This window comes from Leucopleurus acutus, assembly GCF_964270905.1.
Source record: "Leucopleurus acutus genome assembly, chromosome: X".
Taxonomy (NCBI): Eukaryota; Metazoa; Chordata; class Mammalia; order Artiodactyla; family Delphinidae; genus Leucopleurus; species Leucopleurus acutus.
The window spans coordinates 15,885,257-15,897,836 of record NC_139148.1 but is presented as its reverse complement, the minus strand read 5'-3'; the positions used below and the strand labels follow the sequence as shown (position 1 = coordinate 15,897,836).

General features: G+C 41.8%; 1 protein-coding gene across 1 annotated transcript in view; it reads left to right on the top strand.

Moving 5' to 3' along the window:
• The window catches only part of SH3KBP1 (SH3 domain containing kinase binding protein 1), a 344,251-nt gene that overhangs the window by 177,264 nt on the left and 154,407 nt on the right, over positions 1-12,580 (top strand). Inside the window, exon 4 of the mRNA XM_082864220.1 lies at positions 2,768-2,871. Within this exon, the coding sequence (XP_082720346.1) occupies positions 2,768-2,871 (104 nt within the window). The remainder of the gene's footprint in view (positions 1-2,767; positions 2,872-12,580) is intronic.

The window sequence follows — 12,580 nt, the reverse complement described above, 5'->3', positions numbered from 1 at the left end:
TTGGGATGAGGTGTGAACTAAATTGGTTCATCCAGCATTGGAGTGAGAGCTCTGAACTCAGGCCAAGGACATACTGCCACTTACTAGCTTGGTGACCTCGGGTAAGTCACTGAGCCCTACTTGCCTCATTTGTAAAATGTTTGCTCATTCTGGCTCTTTTCTTTTTAACTCATGTGGTTGGCAAGATAAGTTAGGGTGATGGGTATCAGGTGTGCTTCAGAAAAGATCACAAACTATCCCAGTGTCGGAGGGAATAATTGTTTCAGCTTGGGGTCATGTCAGGTGACCTTTCCCACCAGTGACCTCTGGATACCTCCCTGTCGGGCTCACTTTTCTTGGTCTTGTACGTTGACAGTGTGTTTTATAGGTCTTTGTGCCACCAGTTGAATAACCTTAGAGGTAGTTAAGAAATACTGACTTGTTTGTGCCCCGGTCCGGGAAGATCCCACGTGCCGCGGAGTGGCTGGGCCCGTGAGCCATGGCCGCTGAGCCTGCGCGTCCGGAGCCTGTGCTCCGCAATGGGAGAGGCCACAACAGTGAGAGGCCCGCGTACCGCAAGAAAATAATAATAATAAAAAAATAAAAGGGGAGATACTGACTAGCCTGGCAGAGAGAGATTAGTAAGTGTGCTGTTCTTTCTGATTCCAGACAGGGCGTTATAGAATTCTGATGGAAAGATTTGGTTCGAGAGAAATATTATTCTGTTCTAGGTCCTGACTCTGCTGGGTTAGTCTTTTCTCGAAGGCTATATCACCTCTCCTTCACCCTTTGTGTACTGTTGGGTTAGATGCTACTTTTTACAGAGGGTTCTGTGAAGATACGAACTTACATTTAACTAAGTTTTATGACTTCAGCTAACAGTAGGTCTTTAGATGTTATTTTTAAGTCACTTTGGTCAGGACTTTGGTGACCTCTGTGGTTATGAGTGTCGAGTTTCAGACATTTGTCATGTTTACTTGTTTTGTGTTCAGATTGTATCTGCAGAGTTTGTTTTGAACGTAACATATAACAAGTAAAGCTCTTAAAGATTTATACAGCTTCATCTTAAGAGGTGTGTATGAGGGCAGGGGAGTCACAAGGGGTAGGAGACAGGTGCGGAGATCACCTCGTCATCGAGGCTTTCTTGGCTAGAATGAGCAATCTGTATCCTTTATGACAGAGGGCTTGATTTCCCTTCCTTTGTGTTGGAAGCCAGGGAATAGCGGTGGAGTTCTTTACCCTGGAGACCGTTCTTCCTGACTTCCCGCCTGGGAAGAGCTATTTGGGGTGAGCCCTCTGTCCCTGGAAGAGCCCTGGGCTGCCCTACTCTGCCCGCTGCAGTTAGCGCCTGGGAACTGGCCTGAGAGCTCTGCATTTGTTCTCATCGAGACCAGCCAGCTCGTGATTTCGCACAAAGAGGTAGAGCGTATTCACGTTGTCGCCAAAGATGTGATTAGACGAGATATTGATTCTGAACTTCTGCCCTCTTCCCTCTGTTCAACTCTGTTCTTCCTTAGTGAGGTTCAGGCAGAAAAAAGATGGAACAGAGAGAACTAGGCCACTGGCTTTTGATAAATATTGATCAGTGAGCACATCAGAGGTAGCAAAGGCCTGCCCCTTTGTATGATGTCACCCTGCATGGGGGTCTCAGTGTGGCCTGTGATCACTCCTGCGGGGACTTGCTTTCTCAGGGAAAGGTTAGAAGAGGAAAAGAATCCCTGTAGGCAGTATCCAAAAATAATGTAAGCATTTCTAAATGTGTTTCCTTGAAGTCGCTGATCCCTTTGGTTTTCAAGGCCATGCGGTGGCAGGAAGGGATGAGGTGAAGTGGTCAGCCTTGAATGACAGACTTCTGAGCACCGCTCGTCTCGGTTCCTCTCTCTTATCCACCTCTTCCCAGCTTGGGCCTCCACTGCCGTCTGTCTGTCTCTGCCCCGCCGCTCCCCGAGCCCCGTCACACGCACACCATATGCGTGTTCTTTCCCCCCACAGTGCATGTCTGTGGCGTGGACAGTTGCATCTGTACTTGAACTGCTCTAAGCCAGGACCTCCCTGTTGGGCCACACTGGGTGAGTGAGATGCTGTGACCTTGAGGGTCCTTCAGTCAAGTGAAGTGTGGCCCTGGTTTTTATCTTGATGTGCCTGGGTTGGTTCTGTGTAAGCAGCCAGCGATCCTGTTAATGGATCCCCTGGGACAGAGGGAAGAGGACAAAAGTGGATTTGCTGAACTCCTGTGGGACATTTGAAATGGTACCAAGAGGAAGCTGAAATGTAAATCAGCCCTTGCTTATCAGCCTGAGTTCCAGCATGTTAAAAGGGTGATGATTAGTAAGAAGAAGGCCAGGATACTTTATCTTTTCCTTTGCACGTTTGGGAAAAATTTCCTCTGCCCTGCTAGCATTAGAAGCAGACCATTCTTTTTCCTCTACCATATCACATCAGCTTTCATTAAAAGTCACCAGCAGCAAATACAAAGCCCTATCCACGGAAAACCGTTTAAGGCAACACTGTGCCCCAGCGCTTCAGGGGTGGGGTTTTGCCTTCTGCACAATGGATCGGTTTCTCATATCCATGCCTTTCGGACCCAGCAGCTTTTAAAAGACCAAGAAGCATTGCTCTGCTTTCTCCTGCCTCTCTCAGAGACCAGAGCTGCCATGCCTCTAGCCATGTCCCAGAGAGCATATGTGAAACAAGTCAGCTTAATTTGCCTGCATGCCTAGGACGCCTCTCTTTAAAATCTAATTTTGAGACAAGAGCTGTGTCTGAATATTTTGCTTTTCCCATGCAGGCGAGCGACGGAGGCGCCGGTGCCAGGTGGCGTTCAGCTACCTGCCCCAGAACGATGATGAGCTTGAGCTGAAAGTTGGCGACATCATAGAGGTGGTAGGAGAGGTACGTGTGCCAGGCGGGTGGGTGCGATGGGCTCACATGGGCTGTCAGAACCCACCCCTGGCTGGTTGGCCTTGCTGTGGGGGGCGTTAGAACTCAAGAGACCTTGGACATCACCTGGTTGAGTCTCTTCCAGAGGAAATTCCTCCAGAGAGGCCTGCCACCCAGCAGGGAAGGAAAAAGAAGTGGCATTTATTGAAGACCTAGTATGTGACAGGAGTGACGAGGTTCTTTACGCATGGGCCCATTGACTCATCGTAACCACTTTATTTTGTAGAAAAAGAAAGAGGCTCAAGAGACCCTAGAAGAGGCAGGGCTGAGGGTTGAAGCCAGGTCCACCTGGCTAGAGGCCCTTGTTCTTTCCACTGCACTACATAACCTTGTTCCTGTGTGGTCCTGGCTTCTCAGAGCCAGCCCTGCTGGTGAAGTGTCCCACCAGACACTGGCACGGGCTTTTCAGGCTCCACTGCCTCAGGCCTGGGGGATCCTGGGCTTCGAACTTAGCATCTGATCATTCATTCTGATTCGACACATGTATCTGTATATAGAAGTACAGTTTTCCAATTGCTTTGGTTTCCTGAATACCATTCAACCTTACAGAAACCCACAATTCCCCCCCCCCCAAAAAAAAGGGAAGCCAGAAGTCAAGGAGGAGGTTAAGGGTTAAGTGAACTATGATGTGGGTAGAAGTGGCAGGGCTGATGCTGGCAGCCAGGTTTCTTGACTCTCATATAAACATGAAGTGAACATGCATCAAAGCTTTACTTAACTCACTAATGAGGGCACCTGCAAGATTCTTGGTAAGGCTGGCTCAAAGAGAACGGCGAAAGAGCAAAGTATTCATAATGACTGAAAGAGAAGAAAACTTGATTAAGATTGCTAAGTTAGATGCACAACTACACAGCGTCCTGCAGGGCAGTGAAACTGTAACCTCTGAGGTTATCTTTTCTAGGGGATGAATCTCTTGCATCTCTGCTGGTCAAAGTTTATTTTCATGGTTATCTGACAAGACTCATTTGTTTTGCTTTTGGTTTTCTACCGGTTAACATCTACACTAACAGAGTTGTAAACTATCTCATAAATAGTAAATAGTGTGTCAAGCAGATACCTGTCCCTAGAGGATCAGTTAATGGGGCTCCCAGCGTGATACTGGGAGGACATGCAGTGGCCCCTTTTGCCTATTTCCCAGCTTTGGATAATTTGTATTAGTATGTCATTCATTCACCATTTTTTTATTCCTGGTGCCAAGCAGGGCACATAGGAGACATTTGTTGAAAGCTGAATGAGTTAAAAATGAATGCACAGCAGAGTAGAACATTTGTGCCAATGGTAGAAGGGCACAGTTCATGAGACTGACACCATGGAAGAAATTCCAGAGGAAAAAATAAACAGTTGTGACTAAAAATAAAAGAGAGTTAAAATTTTGGTATGATTTGAAGAAAGTTTAGCTAAACAAAGAGGACAACAAACAGGAAAAAAATTTGCAATAAATAAAGATGAAAAGTTATTATATATGTAACATATGAAAATATTTTAGAAAGCTACTATAATAATGATAAAGTATAGATAGATCTGCTATAAACACACATCCCACAAGGGGAAATAAAAATCTTAACCATGAGAAAATGTTCTGCCCTGCTATTAATTAATCAAATTAAGACAATAATGGGTACCTCCTTTTGAAAATCCTAAAACAGATTTAGTGGTAAGACTTGGCAATGCTTAGAAGAACTGGTGACTTTGTATATCTTTATGATCCTTGTATGAAGCTACTTAACAAGCACATCAATAACTATAAAAATCTGAATTAATACCCTTTGACTCAGTAATCTTACTCCTAGGAATTTATCCATGGAAATGGTCAACAGAAAAAAATATGTGAAACATGTTAATTTCAGCAATGCTTGTGATAATGAAAAGTCATCAAGAAAGGGAATAGTTGTGTGAATTAAGTCATATTATCCAGCTAGAAGACGTGAAGCCATTAATCTGGTAAAGAGGCCTTTAAATCTGTATTTATTACAATACTGTGCGTTGTAATTGTTACATTCCACTAACCTGAGAGCTTTTCAACAGTAGGGATCTGGTTTTTATCTATCTTTATATTCATAGTACCTGGAATAGTGCCTGAAACCTAACATATACTTTAATAAATGCTTATTGAATAAGTAAATGAATAAATGGAAGTATGAAAAGTTTTTTTTCCAAAATAAATGAATATATCAGCCACAGATTTGCATACAGTAGGATACAGTCATCTAAAATCTATCTTTGTGCATGTGATCAAAAATGGAAAGGGACCCAGAATTGAAAATGGTTCTGTCATAGAGATGATTTTTCCTTTAATGTTGTAATAATATTTTAAGAAATACAAATTAAGGTGAGGAAAATTATTAATAAATTTCTGGGAAATATTGCCCATTCTCAACTGCCTGTTGGCTCCAGGGAAACCGAATGAGGGTCGCTAAAGGAGAGAAATGATTGCAGGGCTGTTATTCTCCTTGCCTGGGAGAAGACCTTCACCACCATCTACGGTCCCCGCCTCCTTTCCATCCCTGCCAGCTCTGTGCCAGGCTTCATTTGGGCTTGCTTCAAGCAGGAAAAAGGAAAATTAACTGTGTAGCCTATGCTATTTGTGTAAAACAAAACATAAAGGTTTACCTTTTAATCCATATTTTTTAAATTATATCATCAAAAATTAATTTCCCTATTGTTGAAATTTACTTGTCATATTGCAGATCCTGGGCCATTGTCACTGTATAATATAAAATCTGCCCTTTTCTCTTATAATGGGTGTTATATAAATGCCATTGAGTAGCTATTGTCTAATTCCACAGAAGACTAAAAACAAAATAAACGAAAATCCCAAATAAACAAAAACCCTTAAATCACAGGAGCAGGTTGAGATAAGACCATAGTAATAGCTTTGCAATACTATAGAATCAATCTATTGGTCAATAAAAATATAACGTATTGTATTGTGTAGGTGTGTATATATATTTTTATTGATTAATTAATAGATTAATTCTGCAGTATTCCAAAGCTATACACACCAATGCCCATACTCCCTCCCACCCCAAGAGACAATTCCTAGGAAGGTTTTGAATGTATGGACCGGTTTTTTAGAACAGTTGAATGAAGTAGAGAATCCTAAAAAATGATATACATATATCTTAACATGTAATCTTAGCTTAAAATATAAAAATGTGTATTTGTCTGCCATTTGTCAACACAGCCTCGTAGAGCCAGGGCATCTCCCTTAACTATGGGTTTGCTGGTTTGAGTTCTATCCTCTCTGCAGCCGTGATGCATCCTCTGCTATTCCCACTGGTTTCTTTAAAGTGGATTGAGGACAACATAAGTGAAACAATCAGGGTTAATAATTCTTCTAAAATTCTACACTCCCTCACTCCTAATCTCTTTTAGTTGTCTTTTTCTACACCTGTTTTGGCACCGTTTTTTTTTAAACCTTCAAATTATTATCCTGTTCCTTCTCACCACTAGCTTTTTCTCTTCAAACCTACATATTTTGTACTCTTTAACCAAATGGTGTGCTAGCAGGACGAGCAATGGACGGAAACAGGTTTGGGTGCACACGGCCCTGACCCTTGGTAGGGTGAACAGCCCTTCTGGCAGAAGTCAACAGCTCAGCTTGCATGGGTCTCTGCAGCGTGGCTAGAGGAGAAATGGAGAGTGTGGGGCGGTCCAGGGATGAGTGGGGTGAGCAAAGTGAAGGTCGCTCAGGAAGTGCTCACCACACTTCTGCCTCCTGGCTGGTCTGCAGGGAGAAAAAAAAAGTCACTGTGCACTTAATGGGACTGGGCTGCCAATCCAAAAGGAAAGCTAACAGGCTAAATCTCCAGTAGGCATTTTTAAGGAAATCATTGTAAATACACACTTGTGACATTTTTGTCCAGCGTGGGGAGGATTGATCAATGCAGGCGAAGTTCTAATGATAAGAACAGAGATGGCACACGGACAGGGTTACGAGGAGAAGTGGCATTTGAGGGCCGCTGAAGTTTTGAAACTGGCTTGCTGGCCTATTTTTGGGGTTTGGTTTTTGTTTTAAAGTGCTTTGAAACCTCTTCGTTTTCCTATCTATGTTGTCTAGAGCCTGGGAAAGGCGCTGCATTTCCTCTTGTGCTAGATGAGCTTGGTCTCATCCAGTCTCTCCTCGTGGTGGCCCAAGGGGTGTTCAGAGATTCTGGCTGTTATTTGTTCTTTGTGGTTAGTTTTGAGGTATTTCCCAGTGGTCCCCAGTCAGGCTGGCTAGATACTGAAGGCTTCACTTTCTGACTTAGAGCTTAACTTGGCCTTGTCGTTTGCAAAGAAAGGTCACTTGCATTTCCTAGAAACTTAGGCATCTTACTTCTTGTGCCATGGAGAGAGATTTGGTTCTCTCAGCAGGAGTTAAAGAGGCCCTTGAAATTCTTCAAAACTTTTAACTCAATCAGACAACCTCTGTGTGTGTGGATGGGCAATTTATCCTCATTTCATTTTTGGTGTAAGAACTCTGAGAACTCGCATGTGCAAAAGGAGGCCTTTTTGTTTTGTGCTTGCCCAAAACTTGACGGGGAAGTCAAGTTCCTTTAAAAGCTGATTAATTAATAGGTGATCAAAGCATACCTAAATTCTTACCCATTAAGGCACCCTTTGCTTTAGAAGGGTTTGTATCCTTTTTCAAAAAAAGATAACATTAATGTAAGATTTTTTTAAATTGTAATTTGATAATCTAAAGAGCCCAGGCTGCTCTACAATTATTTTTCCAAATAACTTTGGGGTGTACATCTCTGATTCCCTAATGCACAGAGATGGTAGAACGTTCATATTAAGGAGGGGGAAGCCACGTTTAGAAGCAACGATGATTAGATTAGAATCATTGGCATACAAAACAGGCGACAACCACATAAAAGTAACATCTTTGCAAGTTTAAATGTATTTATAATAGATTGGCATAGCTATGGGAATTATCAAATATTTGAGTGCTTACTTGGTAAGAGAAACTGTGCTTATAGAGATCCAAAGATTTATTGAACAGAACTCTGCTTTGAAACATGCTTGGTATAGTCGGGGAGGGTAAGATATACTCAACTAAGAAGGTGACTAATAACCCGAGATACTGTTAGAGTGGCAAATAATGGCGTTGACAAATGAGAGAGGAATTTGAAAACAAAGGTACTCAGTGAGAGGGAAGAAGATGCTTCCTAGAATAGGTGACATTTCAACTGGACATGTGGAAGGTGAGGAGTATTTGGATTCATTCAGCAAGCACAGCTGTATTGTGTAAGGCGCTGGGCTAGTCCCGAGGAAGGAGGGCAGGACGTTAGTACAGCTTTGCTCTGAGGTTGGGGATGACCTGTGAAGCTTTGGGCGCAGGTGTGGAGTACAGGAAGCAGGAGCTGGCAGATGCAATCAGATGGGGTGGAGGGAAAAATGACACTGCTGCCCACACTGAACTTTTATTTTTTAACATCTTTATTGGAGTATAATTGCTTTGCAATGTTGTGTTAGTTTCTGCTGTATAACGAAGTGAATCAGCTATACATATACATATATCCCCATATCCCCTCCCTCTTGCGTCTCCATCCCACCCTCCCTATCCCACCCCTCTAGGTGGTCACAAAGCCCTGAGCTGATCTCCCTGTGCTATGCAGCAGCTTCCCACTAGCATCTGTTTTACATTTGGTCGTGTATATATGTTAATGTTACTCTCTCACTTCATCCCAGTTTCCCCTTCCCCCTCCCCGTGTCCTCAAGTCCATTCTCTACGTCTGCACACTGAACTTTTAAAGGAACACCCCCTTCAAAGTTTCCTTACGTGTGGCTGTTCTAAGGTGAACGCGTCCCCATAGACAATTCACTCACCAGGGAATAGTTACAGGATAAAGCTTCAGGATCTTGATTCATCAGAAAGGTTATCCTTCTGGCTTGATGTATTATTTGCTCATATTTTCAAGCTGGAATGGTAGTAAGGATAGCCTAGAGTCATTAGGAATCTGGGGACCTGTAGACTAGCCCATAGCTGTATTGAAGGACAGGACTTTCAAGCATTGCTGAAGGATGTCTGTAAGAGCCCTACCAGAAACCCTTGCCACTGTCAGGAAAATCACGGATGTTGCTCTGTCTCATTGGACAGAGCTTGCTTAGGTCCTAAATAGAAATCGTATATGTATTTTCTTAAGTCATTTCTCTCTGGATGACCCTACAGATTTCTCTTTTGAGGGACCCCCCTCATGTGGAATAGGCTTATTCTCAAAAGAATAAGGGGAGGGGATAAAAATCAACTTCCTGTGTGTATGGAATGTTCTGGCCCTGCCTGGAAGAGGTAATTAGACAATGAAGGACATAGGAATTGGGGGAAAATATTGGCTCAGGCATTTAGAAGCAAGGTAACACTTGTCTATAGTTGGCATGACTAGCTTTCCATGTCTCCAGATCAACAGGGATGGTTATTTAAAGCAATAAAAATAGAAAATAATGTAGGTATTTATGACTTCAGGAGGTGGTTCCCTCAAAAATATTTTCTCCCACTAATTCCACAAGTAGAAAAGGATGTTTTCTGAAAACAAATTGTATTTTTTTCAGCAATATTCAAAAGGTAAAACTATGTCTTAACACATTTACATGAAGTTCTAAAAGAGGCAAAACCAATCATAGGTGATAGAAATCAGATTAGCGGTTGCTTGGAGGTAGATTGACGGGGGAGGAACACTAGGAAATTTTCTGGAATGATGGAAATGCTCTGTATGCTGGTAGAACTATGAGTTACACGAGTGTATGTATTTGTCAAAACTGTTCGACTTGTACCATTAAGATCTGTACCTTTAAATGAATTATATCTCAATTTTAAAAACTTTAAAAAACTATCTTGATATTTTTCTAGTTTAAAACATTTTCCAAAGTGCTTTCCCCTACCTCTCACAGGTAGGAAAAAGGACTGGTATTGAAATTCTCATTTAACTATTTCTGAATACATTTTTCAAATTGAGAGATAATTAACATATAACATTGTATTCCTTTTAGGTGTACAACAAAATGATTTGATATATGTATACATTGCAAAATGATCACTACAGTGAGTTTAGTTAACATCCATTACCGCACATAGTTACAATTTTTTTTCTTGTGATGAAAATGTTTAAGATCTACTCTCCTAGCAACTTTCAAATATACAGTATAGTATTGGTAATTATTTACATTACATCCTCTGGATTTATTTATTTTATAACTGGAAATTTGTTTTGACCCCCTTCACCCATTTTGCTCACCTTCCCCACCCCCTGCTTCTGCCAACCACCAATCTGTTCTCTATATCTATGAGTCTGTGTCTTATGTGTTTGTTTTTGTTTTTTTTTAAGATTTCACATATAAGTGAGATCATACAGTATTTGTCTTTCTCTGTCTGACTTATTTCACTTAGCATAATGCCTTCAAGGAACTAGAAAAAGCATAAACCAAGCCCAAAGTTAGTAGAAGGAAGGAAATAACAAAGATCAGCAGAAATAAATGAAATAGAGACTAAAAAGACAATAGAAAAGATCAGTGAAACCAAGAGCTGGTTTTTTGGAAAGATAAATAAAACAGACAACTCTTTAGCTAGACTCACTCAGAAAAAAAGAGAGAGAGAACTCAAATAAATAAATCAGAAATGAAAGAGGAGAGGTTACAACTGATATCACAGAAATATAGATGATCATAAGGGACTATTATGAACAATTATATGCCAACAAATTGGCCAACCTAGAATAAATGGATACATTCCCAGAAACATAAAACTTACCAAGTATGAATAAATTTTGAGGAAAATTTTAGTGATGTTGAGGTGTGGGCCTCTCCTTAGAGCTTGATTTGTCCATTGTTCTTTTTGGAAAGAATGGTAAAACAGCTCTTGAAACAATGAAGCTGACTCCATTTGCCTGTGTGCCTCTCCCTCCCCCATGTTCCCTCCTCCCTCACACCCGCCTCTCCAGTGTGCTTCTGACTGAGGTTTGGGTAACAAAGGGCAATTGGATGTAAAAAGCTATAGCAACCCTTAAATGGATTTTTCTGTCTTGCTGCTTGTACCCTTTAGACTTTAGACTTGATGAATCTTGTTCCCCTTCCTGGTACAGTTGACAGGTAAAAAACTTCAACAGTGGAAAGTAGGAACTACAGGCATATCTCAGAGATATTGCGGGCTGGGTTCTAGACCACTGAAATAAAGCAAATATTGCCATAAAGTGAGTCACACAAAGTTTTTGGTCTCCTAGTGTGTATAAAAGCTATATTTACACTATCCTGTAGTCTATTAAGTGTGCAATAGCATTATGTCTAAAATAATGTACATATCTTCACTAAAAATTACTTAATTGCTAAAAAATGCTCACTGTCATCTGAGCTTTCAAGTCATTGTAGAAACATCAAAGATCATTGATCACAGATCAGCGTAACAAATATAATAATAATGGAAAAGTTTGAAATATTTGAGAATTACCAAAATGTCACACAGAGACACAAAGTGAGCAAATGCTGTTGGGAAAGTGGCGTCGATAGACTTGATCGATGCAGGGCGGCCACACACCTTCCATTTGTTAAAAAAAAAAAAAAAAAAAGCAACATCTGTGAGGCACTGTGAAGCAAAGTGCAATAAAATAGGTGTGCCTGTATTCTGGGTAGTTAGGTACCCCAGACAGCAAGGTCATCTTTGTATTCACAGGCATCCTGTTCAGTGTCTTACAGATGTAGATAATGTTTGTAAGATTGGGTGGAGGTGGAGATGTTGAAATTCACCCAGCCTCTTCCCCAACTTGCAACAGGGCTAAGAACTAGAAACTACTTCCTTGGGCCCTGAACCACTTAGAGGCTGGTGATTGTGAAGACTTAAGAATTGCAGGGCACACAGACACAAACTGTTTAAATGGTTTTACTGCATCTTTCTTTCTCAAACACTACCATGTAAAGCTGCCGTGCTCCCAGCTCTGGGCTGAAGGTGGGGTTCTCTCCTGGAACACAGCCATGGGCTCCAGAGCTGGCTGGGTTGCTCTCTGAGGAACACAGGGGTTTGTTCTCAACCTAGAGCCAAGGCCTGCAGAAGCCTGTTGATGAGTATGTGTTGGTGGGGAGAAGGTAGGTGTCTGTCCCCTTTTAATGCTTTCCTTGGGAAAGAAATCATAAGCCCTTGGTAACATCCATAATCCTCACTTTATTACAAAGGGATGCATTTCTCTCTTTAAATATAGAAACATAAACATAAGCAACTTGATTTCTAAGCAGGTAGTGTGCAGACTCTGTATGTTCCACTCTTGTAGAAGCTTTTCAAGGATGGGGTCTTTATCTGTTTTGTTCACCAGTGAATCTGTCCCGAAGTCCTAGGGCAGTGTGGAATATGTGCTCATTAAATATTGGTGGAATCGGGAGGGTCACACAGACCTGAGTGTGGTGTTACCTAATTAAGAACAGTGTGCAATGTAGTCAGGGTCTCCTGGTCCCTTTTGCTCCTCACAGGAAGGAAAATTCCTTTTGTGGGGGAATCAGGGCTTCATAGGCCCCTATGGAGGATTTCCCCCAATTGATTTCCCTGCCATGCATTCATTCATCCATCCATCTATTCATGAGTGAATGTAATCACTATGGGCTGCAGTGTCATCATCTTTATGCAGGAAGTTGAACTAGAATTTCGCTGAAGAGGGATAGTGTGGGGCTGGGGATCATTTGTCTCATATCACCAGCCTGA